At 47.9% G+C, this 26978-nt stretch overlaps 2 protein-coding genes across 2 annotated transcripts in view; both read right to left on the reverse strand.

Annotated features, from left to right (window-relative positions):
• LOC143997715 (fucolectin-like) overlaps nucleotides 1–16052 on the reverse strand; it is a 36944-nt gene extending 20892 nt beyond the window's left edge. The window contains exons 1-3 of the mRNA XM_077493496.1: nucleotides 15912–16052; nucleotides 6097–6170; nucleotides 4233–4515 (exon numbers count right to left, since the gene is read on the reverse strand). Of these exons, the coding sequence (XP_077349622.1) occupies nucleotides 4233–4515; nucleotides 6097–6169 (356 nt within the window). The 5' untranslated portion in view covers nucleotide 6170; nucleotides 15912–16052. The remainder of the gene's footprint in view (nucleotides 1–4232; nucleotides 4516–6096; nucleotides 6171–15911) is intronic.
• Nucleotides 16053–25631: 9579 nt separating this feature from the next.
• The window catches only part of LOC143997714 (fucolectin-like), a 79613-nt gene continuing 78266 nt past the window's right edge, over nucleotides 25632–26978 (reverse strand). The window contains exon 4 of the mRNA XM_077493495.1: nucleotides 25632–26031. Coding sequence (XP_077349621.1) covers nucleotides 25779–26031 — 253 coding nt within the window. The 3' untranslated portion in view covers nucleotides 25632–25778. The remainder of the gene's footprint in view (nucleotides 26032–26978) is intronic.

Below are 26978 nucleotides of genomic sequence, written 5' to 3' on the forward strand. Positions count from 1 at the left end.
TTCAGAAGATCTTACACGGCCATGGCTCGCCTTGCTGACATTCAGCGGCGACACCATCTGCCGGTCAGACGTCTTATTTGCGATTGCCCGACGCGATGGAACTCAACCTTCTATATGCTTGATAGGCTGCTCCAGCAGAAACGTGCAGTTAACGTCTACCTGTATGAACTCTGCGAAAGAAACGGTTCTGGGGAGCTGGGTTTTTTTTCACCGCGCCAGTGGCTGCTCATGCGCGACACATGCAGACTTCTGCGGCCATTTGAGGAGATCACCAAACTGGTCAGTCGCAGCCATGGCGCCATCAGTGACATGGTACCTTATGCCTTCTTTCTGGAGCGTGCATTGCGTCGTGTCATTGATCAGGCTGTGGAGGAGCAGGAGCGGGAAGATGAGGAAGTCGCAATGCTGGATGAATTCCCAGGGGGGGCTACTCTATCTGAGACAAGTCAACAACAGGAGTCTGATGAGGAGTCAGAGGAGGATGGTGCCGGGGCGGATGAGCAGGAGCAAGAAGAGCATGCTTTAAACCTTTCTGGGATCCCTGTTGTGCGAGGATGGGGAGAGGAGAATGAAGAGGACGACATTATCCTGGATGATGAGCAGGAGCCAGGCCACCACACCGCTTCCACTTTAGTGCAAATGGGGGCCTTCATGCTCCAGTGTTTTAATAGGGACCCCCGTATAAAAAGCATGAGGGTCAAGGACCAGTACTGGGTGGCAACGTACTTAGACCCCCGGTACAAACACAAAATGGCGGAAATGTTACCGCCGTCGCAGAGGGCTGTCAGAATGCAGCACTTCCAGGCCTTGCTTCGAGAAATGCTGCATTCTGCTTTTGCGTGCGCTGGCAGAGGAGCAATTCCCACTCCCAGAGAAGGATTTGCGGGTACCAATCCAACAGCGCCTGCAAGAAGAGGCCGGTTTGAAGATGTGTTGGTGACTTCGGATATGAGGTCATTCTTTCAGCCGACCCATCGACAGGTGTCATCCGGATCCAGCATCAGGGAACGCCTAGACCGTCAGGTGTCCGACTACATTGGGTTAACGGCCGATGTGGACGCTCTGAGGAGTGATGAACCCCTAGACTACTGGGTGGGCAGGCTTGACCTCTGGCCAGAGCTTGCCCAATTTGCAATCGAACTGTTGGCTTGCCCCTCATCCAGTGTCCTGTCCGAAAGGACGTTCAGCGCAGCAGGGGGGATTGTGACCGATAAGCGTACTCGCCTAGCTCACCACAGTGTTAACTACCTCACATTTCTAAAAATGAATGAGGCATGGATCTCGGAGGAATTCAACACATGTGATCAGTAGACCATGTATATGTCTATAAACAATTTTTGGAATCAAGCACACAGACCTTCTTAATTCATTTGGCTCACTTCCCTGACCCAAAAAAGCACACCGTACTATATGCCCCTACCCTCCTCTTTGAAGAGGTTGAGCGGTGTCATATTTCTACTGGGGCTGCTTATTATGAGGGGTTCCCACCATCCCTGTGCTGTGCTGACTTCCTCCTGGGTGTTCTTATTATGAGGGGCTCCCACCATCCCTGTGCTGTGCTGACTTCCTCCTGGGGGTTCTTATTATGAGGGGATCACACCATCCCTGTGCTGTGCTGACTTCCTCCTGGGGCTGCTTACGGTGCTGCTGTCAGCGCTGTATGTCACGGAGCTGCTGTCAGCGCTGTATGTCACGGAGCTGCTGTCAGCGCTGTATGTCACGGAGCTGCTGTCAGCGCTGTATGTCACGGAGCTGCTGTCAGCGCTGTATGTCACGGAGCTGCTGTCAGCGCTGTATGTCACGGAGCTGCTGTCAGCGCTGTATGTCACGGTGCTGCTGTCAGCGCTGTATGTCACGGAGCTGCTGTCAGCGCTGTATGTCACGGAGCTGCTGTCAGTGCTGTATGTCACGGAGCTGCTGTCAGCGCTGTATGTCACGGAGCTGCTGTCAGCGCTGTATGTCACGGAGCTGCTGTCAGCGCTGTATGTCACGGTGCTGCTGTCAGCGCTGTATGTCACGGAGCTGCTGTCAGCGCTGTATGTCACGGAGCTGCTGTCAGCGCTGTATGTCACGGAGCTGCTGTCAGCGCTGTATGTCACGGAGCTGCTGTCAGCGCTGTATGTCACGGAGCTGCTGTCAGCGCTGTATGTCACGGAGCTGCTGTCAGCGCTGTATGTCACGGTGCTGCTGTCAGCGCTGTATGTCACGGAGCTGCTGTCAGCGCTGTATGTCACGGAGCTGCTGTCAGCGCTGTATGTCACGGAGCTGCTGTCAGCGCTGTATGTCACGGTGCTGCTGTCAGCGCTGTATGTCACGGAGCTGCTGTCAGCGCTGTATGTCACGGAGCTGCTGTCAGCGCTGTATGTCACGGAGCTGCTGTCAGCGCTGTATGTCACGGAGCTGCTGTCAGCGCTGTATGTCACGGAGCTGCTGTCAGCGCTGTATGTCACGGAGCTGCTGTCAGCGCTGTATGTCACGGTGCTGCTGTCAGCGCTGTATGTCACGGAGCTGCTGTCAGCGCTGTATGTCACGGAGCTGCTGTCAGCGCTGTATGTCACGGAGCTGCTGTCAGCGCTGTATGTCACGGAGCTGCTGTCAGCGCTGTATGTCACGGAGCTGCTGTCAGCGCTGTATGTCACGGTGCTGATGTCAGTGCTCTGTATTACGGTGCTGCTGTCAGTGCTCTGTATCTCCTGCACCCTCTTGTTTGCCTACCCTGGTCCCTGACCTTCCCTCTCCTCCATTGCCTTCATTAGCTCCATAGTCCTGAATTGTCAGAACAATTTCCCAAATAAAAAAAAAATGCTTGTAGTTATCGATCCCAAATTCACCTCATACATGTATTATGCTATTGTCCAGGTGGTGGGACTACGTGCTACCCCCTAATAATTACCCCGTGGCCGCAAATTCGACCTAAAGGTTTGCGAAATTCGCCTCCCATTGAAGTCAATGGAGCCCGCGGCGAACGGTCGTTTTCGCGAACGTTTGTGTCCGTTCGCGTTTCGCGTTCGCGAAACGTCCCGTCGGAAGTTCGTCCATCACTACTCAGCAACATAAAAAGGTCTGGACGTCCACAAAAGACAACAGTGGTGGACGATTGCAGGATCCTCTATAGTAAAGAGAAACACATTCACAACACCCAGACAAGTGAAGGACGCTCTCCAGGAGGTGAGCGCATCATTGTCAAAGTCTACAATCAAGAGAAGACTTCACAAGAGCAAATACAGAGGGTTCACCACAAGGCGCAAACCATTCATAAGCCTGAAGAATAGAAAAGCCAGATTAGACTTTGCCAAAAAAACAAAAAAAATAAATAAAAAAAAAAGCAGTTATAAAAAGCATTCTTTGGATGGGTAAAAAGAAATTAAATCTGTACCATAATGACAAGTAGTGTGTAGAGAAGGCATGCAACAGCTCAAAGCACACAATATCTGTGGTCACGTGGTGGGGTGGAGCTTGCAGTGTGATGGCATGGGCATGCATGGCTTCCAGGGGCAATGGGTCATTGGTGTTTATTGATGTGACAGAAGGAGCCAGATGAATTCTGCAGTGTTTAGAGATACTGTATACTGTCAGCCCAGATTCAGCCAAATGCAGCAAAGTTGATTGGATGGCGCTTCACAGTACAGATGGACAATGATCCAAAATACTGCAAAGGCAACCCAGGAGCTTTTGAAGGAAAAGTGAAATATTCTGCAATGGCCGAGTAAATCACCTGATCTCAACCCAATTGAACATGCATTTCACCTGAAGGCAAAACGACCCACAAACAACTGAAGACAGATGTAGTTAGAGCCTGGCAAAGCATCAGAAAGGAGGAAACGCAGTCTTTGGTAATGTCCATGGGTTCCAGACTTCAGGCACTCATTGCCTGTAAAGGATTCTCAACAAAATATTGAAAACGAACATTCTATTCATTTTTTATTTATCCAAATACATTTGAGCCCCTAAAAATGGAGGAACTGTATAAAAGTGGTTGTAGTCCCTAAAATTTGTACTTAATGTTTAGGTTTAACCCCTTGACTTAAAGCTGAAAGTCTGCACTTCACATTCATTTGGATTGTTTTGATTTCATTTTATTCTGGTGGCAAACGGAGCCAAAAGTATCTATTTTACGGTGGTCCATTTATGACCGATATGGGAAGCTGTAATCCACCCGTTTACCAGCCCATATTGGGGCACCATCATAGTTTGTAGCCCCTTTTTGAAGAAGTAAACCTCCATGTACTCACACAGGATTTTTGCGATCAGGTGAATCACCAATGCGGACCTCGGCCCCCAACAAGCGTTGCGCACAGCAGTCCTGGCGGTTTGTGATGACGATACTGGATGTGTTGTAGGTCTTTTTCAGGTCCAGATTCCACCAGGGCTCGTAGTCCTTCTTGGTGTGAGTGCAGAAACCTTTATCAAAATTCCTTTCCGCGTTTCCATCTATGGCTTTGTTTGCATAGCCCATCACTTTGTGCTGGTAGACAGAACTCTGGCTGGCTTCTCCATTTCGGGCCACATTAACCACTGCAGATAACAACCAGAAATGTCACTTTAATGGTAAATTTACCATTTAAAAAAAGGAAATATCTACAACTTCCATGATCTGACCCTCCTTGGGATAGAGAATACTCTTCTCCTGGAGTTCTCTACATTTGAGAACACTCCCCACCAGGACATCACACCTTCCAACATGACCCTCCATAGGGTAGAAGATACTCCCCCTCATGACCTTCTCTCTATCTTTCCAGTTACACACCCGACTGGGATATCACTCCCTACAGCATGACCCCCTGTAAAAGATGGAAGATACTCTTCTCCTGACCTTCTTGCCACCTTAATATACCCAGCACATCACATGAACCTCCAGGGGTCGCCAAAATTTCTAAAAGGCCAGTCTACTGTTCTTCAGACTATGCGGGCTGGAATGTGGCCAATGGGGATAAAAATGCCTCTACATAGCACCTGGTGATAGTGGGGGGGCAGTACTGCCCCATCATTGGTGTCAGTGGGAGGAATAGTGCCCCAAGGGCTAGAAAAAAAAAAAAAAGAAAAAAAAAAAAAAAGAAGTTTAGTAAAGGAACACACTTGACCCCCCAGGGCCGCAGTTTGGAGACCACCAAGGTAGACAATACTCTGCTTCTGACCTTTTTACTTTTCCAATTACGGTACACTCACCACTGGGATATCACATCTCCAACATGACCCGCCACAAGGTAGAAAATACTCTGCTGTGACTAGGCATTCAAACATGTCTGGGTTCAGTTCAAGGCAGGTTCTAAGAACGCGACTAAAATATGGATACCAAATCCGAACCCCATTAAAGTTTTAAGAAGCTAAATGTTAAAAAAAAAAATGGCTGTTATCTAGGCTCACATGCAAAGATTGTTAAACAGGCTCACATAAGCCTCTAACAGCTTTTCTCAACCTTTCAACAGAGGAACCCCTCTTACGAATGACTATCTACAAGTCCGAATAAGTTGATGGTCAGAGGGAAGAATGCTCCTTACGCTTGTGGTCATGGGGAAGAATGAGCCCCTTACAGATGGCTAAAGATCAATGGCGTCAGTGGGAACTTGTTAGGAGACAGCCCATTGCTTAAGGAACCCCTAGCAACCTCTAGGAGAAACCCTAGGGTTCCATGGAAACCTGGTTGAGAAACTCTGGTCCATTAAGGTGGGAAATTCTGATCCACAACGACTCATTCTAATTAAAACGAACTGACGCCTAAGAGAAACAGGGCTTTCATTGCTGAACTCTTCAATGTATATGGAGAACAGGAAATCTAATGTCATTGGGACTTCATGATCTTCATGTTTAATTAGAAAGTATTAAAGGCCAGAGACAGACAAGCAACTACATTGCAAAGAGTAGTCAGCATAGCAGCCTCCCTGCTCCTCAGTACAAGCTCAGAGTTAGATGGAGAGAAGTGGGCATTGCAACAAGCTGCCGCCCCTCTCAAAAGCACTAGGAAAAGCCTGCTGAATCTTCCTGCAATGGATCACACAGAATTCAGTTTAGAGGCAAGTTGTGAGGTTTCCTTTGTGTCTTTTATTAGCCATTCACTTCTACTGAGATTTCGGTTAATACAATCAGTTCAGTTCTTACCTCCGGGCTCAGGAGTACAGCACTGAGCCACAATCAGGAACCCGAACACAAGTAGGGCCACCAATAGAGACATTCTGGAGAGGACAGAGGAAAAGGGGTATTCCAAATGAGAGAGACTTCATGTGAACCAAAAATAGACAAAACATAGGACAATAGACACAGAATATACCAGTATACTACAAATTGTATGATTGCATCTGTACAATAGAATAAAGCCACATGGAATACATATATATACATACACACATATATACACACACACACATACACATACACACACACACACACACACACACACACACACACACATACACACATACACACATATATACACACATATACATACACACACACACATATATATACACACACACACACACACACTATACACTATACACACACACCTCACCCTATAGATCAGCATCTCAACAGAGGAACCCTTGAAATAACTTTCTGGTCTCATGGACTAACTGCTAAAAATTACTATATCTACAACTCATGATACATTTGTGATGGTCAGTAGGGAGAATGTCATACATGGGGGGCTGGGGGGGGTCCGTGGGAAGAATGGTACTTACACTGGAGGGTCAGTGGCAGCTGGTTTTCCAATTTTTGAAGGGGGGGCAACAAACTTAACAGCCGTGCCCCCACCTTCCAATCGTTTGGTTGACCGTCCCACGCCAATTAACTCTACCAGGTCGTGGGCAGATTCAACGGCTCCGCCCTGCTTCTCCACCTCAGGGACTTCCCTCCTGCTTTTTCTACTGGCCAATCCTGTCTTAAGACTCGCTTCCTGATTGGCCCAGAGGAGAAGCAGGAAGACAATATTAATTTTCTATGGTGACACCACTGGGTGGGCTCTAGGCACAGTGCTCCGCCCCCCTGAGCCCACCCTTTTTAAAGCCAATTAGAGCCTCAGCCTCTAACCATGTGCTTAAAAAAAAAAAAAACACCCTGCATGGAGATTAGGGGCCGGCACCCCCTATGAACGGCCACCACTGGTCAGTGGGAAGACTGACAGCAAAAATAAAAAAAAACCTAGAGCGGTGTCAGTGGGAACTGACCTAAGGAGGCAGAAACTTCTCATTGCTCAAGGAACCCTTAGCAACCTCTGGAGGAGCCCTGATTGAGAAACCTCACTATACAGTGCCTTGGAAAAAAAAAAAAATATTCATAACCTTTGAAAGGTTCCACATTTTGTCATGTAACAATGAATGTATTTTATTGGGATTTTATGTGATAGACCAACACAGTGGAAGGAAAACTAAATGTTTTAAAAATGTTTAAAAATATCTGAAAAGTGTGGGGGGACATTTGTATTCAGCCCCCTTTACTCTGATACCCCTAACAAAAATATAATGGAACCAATTGCCTTCAAAAGTCACCCAATTAGTAAATAGAGTCCACCTGTGTGTAATTTAATCTCCATATAAAAATACAGCTGTTCTGTGAAGCCTTTGGAGGTTTGTTGACGTACCTTTGTGAACAGACAGCATCATGAAGGCCATACATATTAACAATCCACCAAATCACTCCACTGCCAGACTTCATACATCACTTCCAGGAGACAATGAACAGTCTTGTGAGTTCTGTTTTTGTTATTTTATTACAATTGCTATAAATCTATACAGTTTGTAGACACTACAACTTGTGCAAACCAATCAATATACGCTTGTGATTTTTTTTTACCAAAAATATGAATACATATCGCAAATATGGTGGCAAAAAGAAAGTCACCAACGGTGAACACCACAAAGGCACTAGCAGCGCTTTAAAAAAAAAAAAAACATAAAACTATAAGGCCCCTTTCACACATGTGGATATTATGTCCGTATTTCATCCATCCGTTTGCAGATGACATACGGACATAGATGCATCCCTATGGGACAGCGGGTGTCTGCGGATGAACATCCGCAGACACCCGCTATTGTCCGCCTCCGCAACAGTCCGATTCTGCAGACGGAGGAAAATCCTATTTTCTATCCGTCTGCAGAGCGGATCGGATGAACACGGACACACGGTCCGTGCTCATCTGATCCCCAAGGAGGAGAGCGGAGAGCTCTCAGGGCGGTCCCTGCACAGTGTGCGGAGACCGCCCTGTCCACCGCCGGCTCAGCGGGGACAACTGAGCAATCCCTGCTGAGCAAGCGGATCATCACGGTGCGGATCATTACTGATACGCCCCGTGTGAAAGGGGCCCAAGTATGAATTTAAAATGTAATACAAAACTAAGTATATGTAAATATCAACCTACACACAGTAAGAAACCCTATAATATATACAATTACTTTCAAACAGAAAGCATAAATACTGTATGTTCTTTAAACTCAATTTGTTCCTCTATGGATCACTACCTACCACCAACCAGAAGCACCTGGACATATGACAAGGCATCGGATATATCCCATCAGGGATATATTGGGATATATCCGATGCCTTGTCATATGTGAGAGCTGAAGATACGATCGGTCATCTGTTGATAAGAGATGTGCTTTTGAACCAGGTGCTTCTGGTAAGCGCCATGAGCTTTGTATTGAAGGTTAATGTGCGACACACATCTGGGTTGGTGCGCATCGTGACGCATTTATGGTCATAAAGACTCATGTCTTGGCGCATGCAATGAGATGAGTTTTGATGCGTTTCCACTGATTTCAATGGTAAAGTCATCAAGAAGGGCCCGGGACGAGAGGATTGGAAAGGAACATAGCAGATGGCCAGCATGACAGGTGGGATAAGGGTGCACAGTAAGGGTTAAGTTAGGAAGTTAGAAAAAGTGTGGAGCTGGAGGGGGGTGGCTAATGAAAATAAGCAGACGGGGAGGGGTTTAATTTGAGGAGGAGGGGTTCCCGGGCAGAATTGCGGGGAGTGCCAGGCATGACCGCAGGGCCTTCCCCATCCCCGGCTGGCGGTTCGGAAGCAAGGAGAGGGAGACAAGATGGTGGACGCAGACCACCCAGGAGTGCCTTAGCCAGGGCCCCAGACACGAGGAGGTGCGCAGCGGTGGGCGAAGCTATGGACGGGAGGCGGGGCCGACACGAGACAGTGAAGCAGACACCCGGACCTTCATCACCAAGGCTGGATAACGCGGAGCCCCTGCAAGCACCCGGAGAGCTGTCCAAAGGGGAGCTGAGTGGGTCCTAACCCGATGAGCAGCAGGTGCGTCCGACGGCAGCGGAAGCGAGAGCAGCGGTGGCGGGGACACCCCCAGGTCGGCACGGTAAGTCATTGTCTGTCATCTTTGTCTGTCTTTCTCTACAGCATTGCAGGGGTTAATGGGGGGGTATTGCCACAGGTGGGTCAGGGACCGCAATGGGTGGGCCACTGTCTGGGGTGGCCCCCAGGGCGACACCTGTGAAGGGGGAAAGGATGCAACCTTTCCTAAATAGGTACCCGGACCGGGCGGCTGCCCAGCTGTTGCGGGAGGGATTCTCGGAGGGCTTTAGAATCCCAAGTTCATTAACTGTTATTCCACCGGTTGCAAAGAATTTACGGTCAGTGCTGCTGCACCCGGGGTTTTATGGATGGCTGTCAGTGGCGACCTCATCACTTCATCTGTCTAACGAGGGAGCATCGTGAGGATTTGAGGGTGTGGCACACTTTCCTGGCGTGTTACAATGGTAAATCCCTGTGGATGAGCAGCCCAGTGAGTAATTGGGACCTGGACCTGTTTACAGATGCTGCCGGGTCTACTGGGTAGAGTGCCTTTTATCAGGGGGCATTGGAGCGTCGCCCCCTGGCCCACAGAGTGGGTGACGGCGGGCCTGTGTAAAAATCTGGTGCTACTGGAGTTGTTTCCAGTGGTTCTGGCGATTGAGATCTGGGGAGAGGAGTTTAAGGATTTGAAGGTTAGGCTGAATTGTGACAATCTGGGTGTGGTTCAAGTTATTAACCGCATTTCAGCATCGTCACTTCCTGTCGTCTGGCTGCTGCGGCACTTAGTCCTGCGCTGCCTACAGCTGAATATATTTCTGTATGCTGTACATCTCCCGGGGGTGGACAACACATTGGCTGACGCCTTGTCTCGTTTTCAGTGGGACAGGTTTCGGGAGTTAGCGCCGACGGCAGGGTGTTCCGTGTCCCCACTGGATGTGGTTGATTGTCGAGGAGTCCTCGCTGGATGTATCAGGGGGATCGGTAAATGAGTCCACCTGGACGGCTTATGGGAAGGTCTGGAACGAATTGAGGGACTTGGTTAGATAGGTCGGAATGGATCCGTTGGCGGAGGTGGTGAGGCTGTTAGTGATCCATTTTGTTTCCAGGAACTTGGAGCAAGGGATGTTGGTTTCTGCAATGGACCGCAAGCTCGCGGGGCTAGCATTTTGGTTCAAATTACAGGGGTCGGTAGATTATATGAAGGACTTGTGTCCGGCAAGCACTGAAGGGCTATCGCCAGGCACAAAAACGGAGAGATGTCAGGAGGCCGGTGACTTTCGGCAACCTGAAGGCAATGGCGAGTCGGTTTTGTGTGTTCTTCGGCGTATGAGGCGTCCTTGTTCCGGGCAGCATTTTCACTGGCCTTTTTGGCGCCTTCAGGATCAGCGAGCTAGTAAGTCTGTCCAGAAGAGTTCCGGGGGGGCTTGCTTGCGCAGGATGTGGTTTTAACGGAGGCTGGAGTGGAGGTCTGACTTCGGAGATCGAAGACGGATCAGTTGGGTAAAGGGGTGAAGGTGAGCCTATATCTGTTGCCGGATTCTCCGCTGTGTCCGGTTTGGGACTTCCTGGGGTTACGCCCGTCGACGGACAGTTTGTGGCGGTTTTCAGAAAATGTTTGAAAGCGGCTGGACTGGATAGCTCGCAGTATGCTTCGCATTCCTTCTGCATCGGAGCAGCTACTGAGGCCGTGCATTGTGGGTTGGACGAGGCGGCAGTTAGAAGGATCGGCCGTTGGGATTCTCAGAGATTCCGTTCATACATTCGGCCAAACTTGGTGGTCGAGTAGAGAGTGGCCCACTGATTGGGAACTTGAAGGGGCGGACTGGGAGTAGTGGCAAGAAAACGGGGTGCATGTTGATGTGTAATGGTCAATTTTCCTTGGTTATCTGTGCTTTTTATCCATGTCTTTCAGGTGGAATCCAGATGGGTCTCGTCAGTATACTGGGCCACTCTTATGTGTTCAGGGGGGCCAGGCAGGCAGACATGAGACCCAATGGCAGACAACTAGGAATTTCTAGGGAAGAAGCATGTATACGGTGGATATGGAGGCCGGGCATGCAGTGGGCTAGGGTTTTGCCAGAAGTGCTGCACATTGCGCACCTGGACAGGCCGCCTGACGTGTTAGTACTGCATGTAGGAGGTAATGACCTGGGGGGCCGGCCCGCGAGGGAACTCATCAGGGATGTTAAGATTGACTTCCTGCGCCCGAGTACCCTCTTCCCTGGGATGTTGATCGTCTGGTCCGACATAGTGGCCAGGACAAGTTAGAGATTGGCTATGTCTGTTGATCGCCTGAACAAAACCCACATTAAAGTTAACAAACCGGTGGGGCAATTTATGATAAGGAATGGAGGATTGGTGGTTCACCACCGGAGATGGAGAATGATGTGGGGTTATACCTCCTGGGGGATGGAGTGCACCTGTCAGATGTAGGTATTGATCTATGGGCCCTGGGTTTGCAGGAGGGCATACAGAGGGCTCTGAGAGTGTGGCGGGGCTCCCAAGGGTAAGGGGGGTCACCCTTGCTAGCCGATGGCGGTGGTGGTGGTCTTGTATGGTGGTAACTAACCCATGAGATGGAAGCGTGGGGGATTCATTAGTGCCATGGGCTCCCTTGGTGTACAGCTAACACGGCTTAGCTGAGGATGGTAAGGTGGACACTGCGAGTAATGAGTTGTCTCCGGGCTGAAGTTATCACAGCTGGAGGCCTAGCATGGTAGCAGGCCCGCAGTGTAGAAGTGGAACAGTTATTTGGGGAAGTGCCGTACAAGACCACGGGGTAAAAAACTGATACTTTGAGTTTGTTGCTATGGTAAAAGTTTCATATACATTTCATATTTGTAAATAAAAGGCTGCTAAGGCCAGTTATACCCCAAGTAAAGCGTGGTCTCTATTATAGGCAAGATGATGGGGAATAAGGTTGGGGGGTATAATAAATGGCGGCAGTCATTATGAAAGGAGGTGTACATCTCATCTACACTGGTCAAGCAAAAAGGCAAAGTCCAAATAGTGATCAGTATACTATCCTATACCATGGCACTGTAAAAAGTAGGGACATACAGAAGCTACAGCAATAAAATCACTATATACACACACAGACGCAAAAATAGAAATGATATACCTGACCCGAGGAGCTTACAGTCTGTTACTGTGGGGGAGGGGACATTAGAGTGTAAGCTCCTCTGGTACAGAGACTGATGTGACTGGCTCAGTGTTCTCTGTACAGCGCTGCGGTATATGTCAGAGCTATATGTAGTGCTGGCTCCTGACGAGCACGTGCTATATATTTAGAAAATTAATATTTCTAAAACCACAGTTGGGTTTTAGGGCTAATTTTGCTAAATTATGGTTTCAGTACCAGTCTGGCTGGATTGCACTGAGTTCTTCTTGGCTGCAGGTGCCGCTGTCACCGCCAGCAAGTGGTAGAACGCAGTCTAGCTGGGTGTATTGAGTGCCATTCTTTTCTCGGAACCAGCCCAGTGAGAGTGTTTTCCTGCTATGCATTCTGGGAGGTGGTATTTAAGGTACTGCGATCATGTGCTTCGGGGTTCCGGTGTCTTATCATATATGGTCCCCCATCGGATAGTGTCCGCTGTGTACTGCGCATGCGCAGTACACAACACACAGGTTCCCGAAAATACCCGAGGATGAACGGCGCCTGCGCCGTGAGTCCAGGTTCTATCCCCACCATACAAGTGGACATAGAGTAGGGATATAAAAGCTGAGCGCAGCGAGGCCGAGCTCGAAGCGTGGCGAGCGAAGCTTGCCCGCGAGCGGCCCTCCAATTTTCCCAACCCCATGTCCGCTTGGATGGTGGGGCTACCACCTCCACTCACGGCTCAGGCGCCGTTCATCTTCCGAGATTTTCCAGAGCTTCTTCTGCCCCGTACTGCGCATGCGGACACTATATGATGACAGGACACCATCTGCCAGAACACCAGTCCAGAAGATATTTTGTCTGTTTGGTTCTGGTCCTCCTGACCAGCCCCCATGGCCCTCCTGGCCTGGGGTGCGTATACATGAAATTCCAATCCTCAGGGCTGGATAGCCCGAGGCAAAGCAACTGCAGGGACAGGCCTGAATCGGGGCCATAATGATTCAAAGGTGGTCCGGTGCCATCTCATCTAAGGAGAGGCCCAGCAACTGGAGAAGCATCCAGGGGAGGACTCTTCGGGAGGACGCCATGCGCAAGGCTAGCTTCTCTGAAGGAGCCTGGAGGCTCAGTTGAAGGACACTTTGTGGATCTATATTCATACTGTATCACCAGAGCGGCTGAGAGATACTGGTACTGTATGATAGTTCTCTAAATTTGTCTACGTCCCTCAGTTAAATCCAAGTCTGTGGCAGAGACTTTGCTTTACTTAACACCCTACCGGCTGCTGGGCCTAGTGAGAGGAGGTCTATCCGGGGGTTGTTAAAAATCCAGCTGTGAAATGGTAATTCTCTGGATTTCCTCTATAAGAGACTATTTTTGCAGTTCCAAAAGTACCTGAACTTTTTTCCTAACCTTCTACCCTTCATTAAGAGACTGTTATCTTCTAAATCAATAACTCAAAAGAAGCTCCAGTGTCAGTTTCTGTGTTTCTTTGGGCCATCTACCACGGGAGAACCTAGACGGAGGCGAGGTCAAGAAGGTAACGGTAAGCCCAATAAAAACAGCAGCTCCTTCGGGGGTCAGTGCTACATATAAAAATGTATAATACTGTAATAGTCAGAGACTGTGGGGGACATTAGAGTGTAAGCTCCTCTGGTACAGAGACTGATGTAACTGGCTACAGGATAAATAAAAAAAAGCTAACATTTTACTACTGCATAGAAAACTTTTTTTTGCCAGAAAAAATAAAAAAAAAATAATCACAAGCAGCACAGCAGTCACCTACTCCAACCTAAACACTCTCAGGCTAAGACCTCGTCAGTGCCGGGACAAGGTCATCCAGTGCCCAGGGCAAAGATGCCAAATTTCACCCCCCCCCTTCCCTTAGGGTTAGGGTGCCCCCTACCCCTGCAATAAACCATTGCGCCAGGAGCAGCCGTCCCTCCTGCCCACCCCTTGTCTTGGCCCTGGCCCTCGTTCACACTGAGGGCGGGTTTGAAATCATGCGAGTTCAGATGATTTCAGTCCGATTTCAGGGGTGATTTGACAGACATCTGTTAGGGATTCATGCAAAGAGGTCTATTGAAATCACCCCCAAAGTCGCCAAAAGTAGTGCAGGAACTGGACAGAAAGAAAAGCTGCATACCCAGAGACCGACAGCAGCTACGGGGACCTGACATTCCTCCACGCCTTTGTCCGGGCTCTCGGCCCTGAATCTTCCCAACTCCCACCTGGTCCCCGTGCCCCTCTCGCCCACACCAACCACCCGCCCTGTCCCCGCGCCCCTCTCGTCCACACCGGCCACCCGCCCCATGCCCCTCTCGTCCACACCGGCCACCCGCCTTGTGCCCGTGCCCCTCTCGTCCACACCGACCACCCGCCTTGTGCCCGTGCCCCTCTCGTCCACACCGACCACCCGCCTTGTGCCCGTGCCCCTCTCGTCCACACCGACCACCCGCCTTGTGCCCGTGCCCATCTCGTCCACACCGACCACCCGCCTTGTGCCCGTGCCCCTCTCGTCCACACCGACCACCCGCCTTGTGCCCGTGCCCCTCTCGTCCACACCGACCACCCGCCTTGTGCCCGTGCCCCTCTCGTCCACACCGACCACCCGCCTTGTGCCCGTGCCCCTCTCGTCCACACCGACCACCCGCCTTGTGCCCGTGCCCCTCTCATCCACACTGACCACCCTCCTTGTCCCCGTGCACCTTTCATCTACACCGACGACATGCCCCTCATCCACAGAGGGGTTAGAAGCTCCCCAAATCTTCTCTGACAGACAAGTAGTCAGCAGAAGGCATGGATTCATTCCTTACTAGGAGTGTAACATTTGACACTCTGGCAGACCCCCATACACACGCTCATACTTCTCCCAGAAGATATCAAGCGACTAGGGCCGAACCAAGGACAGGTGGCACGCATAGGAGCCTACTGGACTGATTAAAGCAAAGATTAGGGATTCATGCAAAGAGGTCTATTGAAATCACCCCCAAGGTTTTGGTGATGAATTTTAAGGCATTTTGGTGATGCCTTAAAATGCATCACCAAGATCTTGTCCACAACCAACCTCCTTATGTGGAGCACCCCTGAGCTGCACCACATTCCGCCGACAAGAAAGACAGGGGCGGAGATGGCAAATCCCCCCCCCCCCCCCCAAGCTGCCCACCTGATGTGACCCCCCTCATCCCAGCCAGAGCCCCAGCATAGGTTTTATTGGCAGAACCAGAAGATCCAGACCTCAAAGCTGCACCCTTCCCATTGATTGCAGGAGCCACAGAACCCCCCCCCCCCCCCCCACTCTGCAAACCACCACCAGAGGCAGCAGTTGTCACTCCGTCCACCAACACATCCCCTTTCCAGCATTACAAGCAGCTTTATCATTCACATTCATGGTACTACTGCTCCCAGCAGACCCACTCACACCACATACTGCAGTCCTCACCACCTCCTCCCCCAACATATGCCTCTTAGGCAAAAAACCTTCCACTCCTTGTCACTCTAACCGGGATTTCAGTAACACCTTTCACAGTGCAGCCGCCATGTTCCTTCCCACCATCATCTGTTGTACCTGCAGCTACCAGCAGAGATTGTTCTGAAAAAATGTCAGCTCCCACTGTTCCCTTCCTTCCAACAGAACCCAGCGTTACAGACTTCTTGGGATCGGAGGCCAGGCCTACAGCCCTCTTTTATGCAGGGCTCTGTGCAGACACAGGTGGTTTTTCCCTCCACAACTCCACACTGGTGTCCATAATGACAGATTTAACCACTTCAGCTCCGGAAAGGTTTTACCCCCTTCAGGACCAGGCCATTTTTTGCTATTCAGCACTACGCTACTTTAACTGACAGTTGCGCGGTCATGCAACGCTGTACCCAAATCAAATTTATATCATTTTTTTCACAGAGTTTTCTTTTGGTGGTAGTTGGTCATCTCTATTTTATTTTATTTTTTTATTTTTTATGTAGCACTGACCCCCGAAGGAGCTGCTGGTTTTATTTGGGCTTACCGTTACCTCACTTGTTTGCTTCTCCGTCTTGGGGTTCCCGTGGTAGATGGCCCAAAGAATGTGGAAACTGACACTGAATCCTCTTTTGTGTTATTTATTTAGAACAGAAACAGAGTTTTTCAATAAAGGGTAGAGGGTTAGGAGTGAGTTCAGGTACTTAGAGTGCAAGAAAAATCCAGAGAAAAGAATTTCACATCTGGATTTAACAAGCCCCGGATAGACCTCTCTCACTAGGCCTAGCAGCCGGTGGGGTGCTCAGTAAAGTCTCTGCCACAGACTTATGAGGTAAACTTGAGCGTTACTGAGGGACGTAGATAAAAGAACTAACATACGGTACCAGGTTCTCTCAGCCGATCCGGCGATACCGTATGAGTGTTGATCCAGGTTGCGTCCTTCACATGAGCCTCCAGGCTCCTTCAGAGAAGCCAGCCTTGCGCACGGCCTTCTCCTGAAGAGTCCTCCCCTGGGGTTCTTCAATTGCTGGGCCTCTCCCTTCTGATGAGACGGCACCGGACCATCCCTGGATCAGTAGGCCCCCAAAATTCTCTCGAGTCTGTCCCTGCAGTTGCGTTGCCTCGAGCCAGACTCAGGATACATGGCTCCTCACCCCAGGCCAGGAGGGCCATGGGGCTGGGTCAGGAGGACCGCCAGAACCAAACAGACAGAAAAGTAATCTCCCCCTCCAACATGGTGTCGGTACCTTAAATACCACCCCCCAGAATGCACAGCAGCAGAACACTCCCACTGGGCTGGTTCCGAAGGGATAGTGGCATTCAATACACCCAGCTAAACTGCATTTCTACTCTTGGCAGCGGTGACAGCAACACCAGTGGTCAAGGAGAACCCAGTGCAACCCAGCCAGGCTGGTACTGAGACCAGAAATTTAGAGAAATAAGTCCCAAAGCTCAACTGTGGCTTCAGGCAAGTTAACTTTTCAAATCCATAACGCCTGCCCGTCAGGAGCCAGCACTACATTTACATAAACAAGAAAAAAATACCAAAGCTATATGTAGCGGCGGCTCCTGATGAGCATGCGTTATGCGTTTTTCAAAGTTAAAGTTATGCCTAAACTGCAGTTTGGTTTGGGTACAATTGTCTAAATTTAGGCTTCAGCATCAGTCTGACTGGACTGTGAGATGTTCAGCCTGGCCACAGGGGGCACTGTCTCTTCTGGCAGGCATGGAACTATGGTCTGGTTAGGTGCTTAAGTTACTCTCTCTTGGAGCCCGCCCAGTGGGAGTGGCGTTCTCACTGTGCTTTCTGGGAGAGGGTATTTTAGATGCGGACGTCATGTTTTGGGGTTTCAGTCCAGAATGATGTACTGACTTCATGGTCCTGGTCCTCCTGACCAGCCCCCAGGAAGGCTATGGCCTGGGGTGCGGATCCACCCAACTTGTTGTCTCGGGGCTGGCTAGCCCGAGGCAAGGAAACTAAGGAAGGATTCTGAGGTGGTTGGGTGCCGGTTTGGGAGAGACCCGGTGACTTCAAGCATTCCAGGGGAGGACTCTTCAGAAGAAGACCACTTATGGGTTGGTTTCTTAGTAAGAGCCTGGAAGGGCTGAAGTACCCAAGAGAATCCGGACTTGTGGATATCGCCAAGTGGGCTGAAAGATCCAGGTATCCTACAAGTGTTCTACAAGTTTTAGTTTCCTGAATGTTCTACAACAACATCTGTGGCAAAGACATTATCTTGTACATTGTACAACAACGTCTGTGGAAGAGACTTTGTTCCTGAGTAAGCACCTTGTTGGCTGCTAGGCCTTGTGAGAGAGGGACTGTCCAACCTGAGTGACCATCCAGTTGTGAATGGCTATTCTCTGGATGCAGTCAAAGTAAGCAAGTTCTTCAACATTTTGACTTTGACGCTAAGAGTACCTGAATTTTCTTTTCCAACCCTCTGATCCCAATTTAAGAGACTGTTCATTGTCTATGTTTCGCAAATAAAATCCATTCAAGTGGATCTGTTGTCGGTCTCTCAAGTTACTGGGCCATCTACCACGGGACATCCCTAGACGTGCAATGAGGAAAACAAAAGGTAACGGTAAGCCCAAATCTAACCAGCAGCTCCTTCGGGGGTTAGTGCTACACATATAAATGTATAATAATAATAATAGTGTGTGAGCATGGGGGGACATTAGAGTGTAAGCTCCTCTGGTACAGAGACTGATGTGACTGGGTCAGTGATCTCTGTACAGCACTGCGGTATATGTCAGAGCTATAGAAATGTATAATAATAGTGTGTGACTGTGGGGAACATTAGAGTGTAAATTTTTGTTTATTAAAAAATCATACAAACATACAGCTTATTAATAAAAACATATTCACACAAAAATAAACAACGACTAAACAAAAACAAGCATGCTTACATCAACAAAAAAGAGACTACAAACCGCGAACCTCAATGTAAACACCTGCAGACCAGCCGCCGCATTTTTACTGCGGCAGAATGGCACGGCTGGGCGAAACGACGTTACCTTACGTCACTTCGTCCTGTGGACACTAGGGGCGCGCGCGCACCCGCTGCTCGCTCCCGGAGCCGATGTGAGTGCCCGGCGGGCGTGATGACCGGCGGGCTCCCGCGATCACTCGTGACACAGCGAGAACCAGGATCTGTGTGTGTAAACACACAGATCCCGGTTCTCTGAGGGGAGAGGAGGCAGATTGTCTGTTCATACTAAGTATGAACAGACGATCTGTCATCTCCCTTAGACCAGGGATATGCAATTAGCGGACCTCCAGCTGTTGCAAAACTGCAAGTCCCATGAGGCATAGCAAGACTCAACAATGACACCCAGAGGCATTATGGGACTTGTAGTTTTGCAACAGCTGGAAGTCCGCTAATTGCATATCCCTGCCCTAGACAATCCCCTCCTCCCTTCAGTTAGAACACAGAGAGGGAACACAGTTAACCCCTTGATCGCCCCCTAGTGTTAGCCCCTTCCCTACCAGTGACATTTTTACCGTAATCAGTGCATTTTTATAGCACTGATTCCTGTATAAATGTCAATGGTCCCAAAAATGTGTCAAAAGTTTCCAATGTGTCCGCCATAATGTCGCAGTCCCGATAAAAATCGCAGATTGCCACCATTACTAGTAAAAAAATAATAATAATAAAAATTCTATAAATATATCCCCTACTTTGTAGACACTATAACTTTTGCGCAAACCAATCAATATACGCTTATTGCGATTTTTATTACCAAAAATATGTAGAAGAATACATATCGGCCTAAACTGAGAAAAAAAAATCGTTTTTTTAAAAAAAAAAATGGGGATATTTATTATAGCAAAAATTACAAAATATTGTGTTTTTTTTTTCAAAATTGACGCTCCTTGTTTATAACGCAAAAACAAACAAATGCAGAGATGATCAAATACCACCAAAACAAAGCTGTATGTGTGGGAAAAAAAGGACATCGATTTTGTTTGGATGCAAAGTAGCACGACCGAGCAATTGACTATAGTCTGAACACATGAGGAGAGCTTGGTTTTATGGATTTACGCTATGAGGCTCATCCTTTCTCTACACATGTGGATGCCCGTTGCTTAAAACCACACTCGAGAGGAGGATAATGTTCAAGACCAGAGGGATATCCTGTCAAGGGGGACATCGCCGTTTGGTCACAGCTATTACGCCTGTTACCCCTGCAGGGGTGAGGCGCTCTGGTGAGTGCAGTCATAAGAGGGGGAAGCGCATGAAGGAGGGAAGCACTGAAGAGTCACCTTTATATATTTTTTTGCTTCTGCGCAGATCACTGCTTAGGCTCGATTCACACTAGCGCGTTTTTTGATGCATTTTGCACTTTGCAGAAATGCAAGGAAATTTTTTAACATGGGTTCCTATGGAACATGTTCACATCAATGCATTTTTGTGCCTCTGCGTTTTTGGAAAGGGTCGGGGACTTTTTTTCATGCAAAATGCAGCATTTTGCATGTAATAGAAGTCAATGGACCTGCATCAAAAACGCAAGTTTTGCTTTTTTTTTCCACTGTATATATCTGGCAACCACAGTGTAATAAAAAAAAAAAAGAAAAAAAAACGCAAAATGCTGCAAAATTGCGGTAAAAACATGTGTCCAAAAACGCGGCAAGCACCGCAAAAAGCACTGCAAAAACGCTCAAAAGCAACATGCATAGATGTGAATCAAGCCTAAAAGCTGTATGAGAAAAGGGAAGACCTCCAGATATTTTGAGAAATTTGGATATTTATATTCTTGCGGACGTTTTTGTTTTTCACCATTTTGCAAAAAAAAAAAAAAAAGGCACAATATAAAATGTACTAATATTTGTTCTTTATTTTCAGTTGTTTTTACCACATTTTTGCCGCGATTTGCGTTTTGCGTTTTTTTTCATTTTTTTCACTGTATATATCTGGTTGCTAAGCAACCACAGTGTATAAAAAAACAGAAAAAAACCCCGCAAAACTCCTCAAAATCGCGGTAAAGCAAATGAAATGATCCTTTACACCATTGTTCACTTTTTGGGAATTTTTTTCACCTATATTTATATTTTTAATATTATACATATCTGTTGATTCATATTCATATGCACATCTCACTTTACAGCAATTGCTGATTTCACTTTATTTGTGTATGCACATTTCACTTTATAATAAGTGTTTATATTTCTTGTATCAATAGATCATATTTCCTCCTGTTTATATGCAGGGGCGGACTGACCATTCAGCCACTCGGGCACTGTCCCAGGGCTCCGGGCCAATAGGGGGCCCCATCAGGGTTGCCAGCCTCAGTAAAACCAGGGACAGTATGTAAAAATCCTCTCCAGTACCTTCTCAGCCAATAGAAACATGTTTGTGTATACTATGTGTACATGTATGTGTATACTGTGTGATTGTATACTGTGTGTGTGTGTGTGTTTTTGCATACTGTGTGGCCCCATAATCTCTGATTGCATGGGGGCCCCATAATCTCCTATTGCCCGGGGGCCCCATGAGTTGTCAGTCCGCCCCTGTTTATATGCAATTTGCACATAGGACACATACATTTGAACAGCACCAATTTCCCTTTCTAGAGTTTTTCTATTTCTTTGGACTCCACCAAGGTGGTGTTCTTAATTAGGGAGGCGGCAGTTCTGTTATTTTCTTAATAGGATACCTGCTTTTCTAAAATGTTTTCACCAAACCTCCTCAACCAGACCCATAAATCCTCAGAGGGTATAGACTCATTCCTTGTCAGGATAGTCACATTTTTTTTTTTTAAGGGCTGACGTGAGATTACCTTAGGGACAAGCCAGTCCAGCTGGCCCCCATATACATGCTCAAACCGCTCCCAAAACAGATCCAGCGATTCTGGATGCACAAATGACAATTCATATTCAAAGGAACCATCCGGACTGATAAGAGCAATATCTTCCACCTTAAATTCCATTGCTAGGATCTTATCCACAACCACCCTCCTGATAGGTGGAATACCTCCTCCTTCCCACCTGAGCTGTACCACATTCCTGCGTTTAATGGAAGAAGGTGCGTTAAGAACCTGTGTAATTAATATCTGTTTTAAAGCAGTGGTCATCAACCCTGTCCTCAGGGGCCACTAACAGGCCAGGTTTTATGTATTACCTTGGGGAGATGCAGACTAGAATACTGCAATCACTGAGCAGCAAATGATATCACCTGTGATGTATTTCAGTTATCTTGCCAACCTGGCCTGTTAGTGGGCCCTGAGGACAGGGTCTCAAGTACTATATGTGGTTTTGCATCAAGTGACATTTGTAAGGTTTCAACTTGAGCCCGTGTTGTGCCAGTCTGAATAGAACCTGGTCCAAGTGGCGGAAGTGTTTCTCAGATGTCTTGGAGAAGACAATAACATTGTGCAGTTAAATGAAGATGGTGTCAAAGTTGAGGTCCCCCAGTCATCTTTTCATCAATGTCGTCTGAAAGGTACTAAGAATGATGGTTAGGCCGAAAAGCATCAGTTTAAACTCATATGGCCCTAACATTATAATGAAAGCTGTTTTCTTTCAGTCTTCCTCTCTGATGGTAAATTCCAATAGGCACTGGGAAGGTCCAAAGTGGAGAAGTAACAGACTTGCCCCAGGGCCATTTAAGATTCCTCTAGCTGAGGCAGAGGGTAGGCATCTTGATGGGTGCAAGCATTTAATTTCTGATAGTCAGCGCAGAAGCAAAGGCACCCATCTTTTATTTGCACCAGCACAATGGGAGTAGCCCAAGGGCTCCGACTCTCTCTCCCACTTTGCAGCACATTGTGAAGTAAGTCCTTTAATTCTTGACACAACACTGGAGGAATGTCCTGATTCTACTACTGGATGGGTACAGTATCCTCTATATGGATAGAGTGATTCAGGGCCTCAGTACTGCCATTATCCTCAGGTCACATGCTTCCCAGTAGTTGGTGAAACAGACCAACTATGGGGCACTATTCCTCCCACTGACACCAATGATGGGGCACTATTCCTCCCACTGACACCAATGATGGGCCACTATTTCTGTCACTGACACCAATGATGGGGCACTATTCCTTCCACTGATACCAATGATGGGGCACTATTTCTCCCACCGACACAAACAATGGGCCAATATTCCTGCACCTGATACCAACAATGGGGTACTATTCCTCCCAATGACACCAATGATGGAACACTATTCCTCCCACTGACACCAATGATGGGGCACTATTCCTCCCACTGCCACCAATGATGGAGCACTATTCCTGTCACTGACACCAATGATGGGGCATTATTCCTGTCACTGACACCAACTATGGGGCCCTATTCCTCCCACTAACACCAACTATTGGGCACTATTCCTCCCACTGACACCAATGATGGGGCACTATTCCTCCCAATTACACCAGTGATGGGGCACTATTTCTCCCACTGATACCAACAATGGGATGCTATTCCTGCCCCTGATACCAACAATGGGGCACTATTCCTCCCTCTGATACCAACAATAGGGCCCTAGTCCTCCCACTGACACCAATGACGGGACACTATTCCTCCCACTGACACCAATGACGGGACACTATTCCTCCCACTGACACCAATGACGGGACACTATTTCTCCCACTGCCACCAATGATGGAGCACTATTCCTGTCACTGACACCAATGATGGGGCATTATTCCTGTCACTGACACCAACTATGGGGCCCTATTCCTCCCACTAACACCAACTATTGGGCACTATTCCTCCCACTGACACCAATGATGGGGCACTATTCCTCCCAATTACACCAGTGATGGGGCACTATTTCTCCCACTGATACCAACAATGGGATGCTATTCCTGCCCCTGATACCAACAATGGGGCACTATTCCTCCCTCTGATACCAACAATAGGGCCCTAGTCCTCCCACTGACACCAATGACGGGACACTATTCCTCCCACTGACAGCAATTATGGGACATTATTCCTCCTACTGACACTAATAATGGGGCACTATTTCTGTCACTGACACCACTTATGGGGCACTATTCCTCCCAATGACACCAGTGATGGGTCACTATTTCTCTCACTGACACAAACAATGGGCCACTATTCCTCCTCCTGATACCAACAATAGGGCACTATTCCTCCTCCTGATACCAACAATGGGGCACTATTCCTCCCACTGACACCAATGATGGGGTGCTATTCTTCCCACTGACACCAATAATGGGGCACTATTCCTCCCACTGACACCAATAATGAAGTGATTTTCCTTTCCCCAATGCCAATTATGGGATACTATTCCTCTAACTGACACCAATGATGGGGCACTATTCTTCCCATTGACACCCACGATGGGGCACTATTCTGCCCATTGACACCAACAATGGAGCACTATCCCTCTGATTAACACCAATGATGGGATACTATTCCTCTAACTGACACCAATGATGGGACAGTATTCCTCCCCCCAATACCAAAGATGGGTCATTGTTTACTCCCACTGACTTCAGGACATTTTATATTCCCACTGACCATAGCACAGCCCCCCTTAAGTCTGAAGGACAGTAACCTGGCCCTTCATTTAGAAAGTTTGGAGACCCCTGTTTTTTGGGGGTCAGAAATGGATATGTGGGCAAGAGTGAGTTAGGGTTTCCCATGTATTTGGCGGGTTCTTCCTTTTAGTAGATGGGTTCTGGCATTAGGCTCGCCTCTCTGCCCTTATCTGTGGGATGTCAGCAATTGAGAAAAAAAAATGTCCCCCTGAGTGAGAGAGCTCCCCCTGGAGCTTGGGGGAGGAGGTTTGGGACCAAAGGAGGCTGAGTTGAGGAGTGTTATGGGGTGAATATACATGAGTAGCACCACAGCGCCCCTCCTGTGAATTACTGGGACAGTAATAGTTACCAGGACTTTTGGAAATTGAAGTATTAATGTGTTGCACTTCTTCCAAAAAATTACCAAATTGTGGACTGTTGTATTCCTGTTTGTTTATTGAGTAAACGTCCTTAACATCCCATGTGTCATCAGCTGTCGGCGGGCTTCCCCACTGACAGCTGAGTGTAAAAATAAAAAATTGCCGGCTAAAAATTCACAAAAAAAAAAAACTGCATAGGGTCCCCCCCAAAAACCATAAATTTTGGAAAATTTAGATTTAATTTGCATACAATTAGAAAATGAAATAAAAATATAAACATATTGCGGATTTCCTTCAAGAATACTAAGCCCTTGTACACACGGTCGGACATTCCGATGGACAATGTCCGATTGGACCGTGTTGCCGGATAATCCGACAGTGTGTGGGCTCCATCGGACTTTTTCCGTCGGAGTATCCGACGGACCAAGTTTTCCAGCTGGGCTATGAAATTTTCCGACAACAGGATCCGGTCGGACTTTGTCCGGTCGTTTGTAGAGAATTCTGATCGGACAAAGTGCCACGCATGCTCAGATCAAATTCCTAGACCAAAGCTATTGGCTACTAGCCTGAACGTAGTCCCGTGCTAACGAAATAACGTCATCACGTTAAGTACGATCGGATTTTCTGACAACTTGGTCCGACCGTGTGTATGCAACAGTTTCGGACAAAATCCGACGGATTTGGTTGTCAGAATGTCCGACCGTGTGTACAAGGGCTAATACACAGTCTTTGAAGGAAATCCACAGTATGTTTTATATTTTGATTTAATTTTCTAATTCGATTCAAATTCAATGTGAATTTGACAAAATTTCGTTTTGTCACTTCAAATTGTTTAAAATTCATTAGTAAGTCAGAAATTTGGATGCATCTGAAACCCTTAATAACGAAAGTTCCCCCGAATTTTGATTCTGAATAAACAAACCACACATGTCTAATACAAAGATATGAGAACACATACGTGTTGAGCTGGACTAGAGTCTTTATTTAGCCTTTCCAACTATGGATTCCAGTTAAAGGAAGTGACTCGGAAATCGGAAACCAACAAAACAGCCAGGCAGCCAACATTTTTCCAGAAGAGCCAACACCAAGAGCAGACCCTGTATTTCTCTCAGGGAAGGTTCATTATAAAGTAGTACAGAAGTAGGAAAATAACCACATTTGATGTTCTCCAAACATTGGCGGAGATAACTGCCCATGCGATGTTACCAGCATACATGACCACCTCCTTTGCGTAAACCTCCACTTCGCACAGTGTCAGGTGTCCAATGTGCTCAGGGATCACCACACTGACGTATCGACCCAACATCCCGCTGCAGCACATAGAGATCCGAGGTTTGGAGACATCTGTGACCGTTTTGCACCTGGAGAGATAGAACAGGAGATTGGGCAATGAGTATCGCCTCTATGGAGCTGTACAGTCCTTCCAGGAAGTCTTGCCCCCGTCTAAGAACTGAGTGATAAAGCCTCCTATGGTTTAGCACGTTAAATGCGTCAGTAATGTTACCACCAACATCCCCTATTTTACCAGTGTAGAACCCGTCTAACACCCCAAATAGCCCAGCCAGAGGCAGCATTTCACCCTCAGGGTCGAGTTCATGGCTAAAATGGGGGGGGGGGTCTCAGAGAAAAGATATTGGGCAGCAGTCACTTGTCTTTTTAAAGTTTTCTTAAATAGCAATCAAGGAGGTGAGGGTTAGGACTTAGAGACTCTCCAGGTCAACGTACAGCTTGAGCGCCAGAACCTTTAAGCCAACCTGGCAGCACCGTAAGTACATTCCCGAATTTTAGTTTGTCCTCCAAGTGAGTCCCCAGGCCCTTCTGGGAGACCAGCCATCTTCCCGGCTCTCTCCGGCAAGGGAAATTCCTCTGTGTCACCTTTTTGGCACAGCTTCCTCCAGACCAGGCAGGACAGCTTTAAGACCACTTCAGCACACATTAGGCCCCAGACCAGGCTATTGGGCCTAACAGCATTGCTCCATCTAGAGTCACCTCCTTAGGCTGAAGCCCGGGGAAAGAGTAAGCACATGGCCTGTCCCAATTATCTATATCCTCCAGCATGCACCAGTGGCCTAGGGCTGAAACTAACGATTATTTTCATAATCGATTAGTTGGCCCATTATTGTTCTGCTAAATCGGATAATAACCTCTTAAAAAAAAAAGCGGTGGATTATTTAGTTAAAGGGGCTGTAAACCTTCACAGTTTTTCGACTTCATGTAATCTATGCATGAAGGTGAAAAACCTTCTGTAGTGCAGCTTCAACCCCCCAGAGCCTCCCTTTTACTCACCTGATCCCGATCGTTCCAGCGA

Source organism: Lithobates pipiens, unplaced genomic scaffold (genome assembly GCF_037356315.1).
Source record: "Lithobates pipiens isolate NorthernLeopardFrog02 unplaced genomic scaffold, aLitPip1_a1.2 Scaffold_19, whole genome shotgun sequence".
In the NCBI taxonomy this organism is placed as follows: domain Eukaryota; kingdom Metazoa; phylum Chordata; class Amphibia; order Anura; family Ranidae; genus Lithobates; species Lithobates pipiens.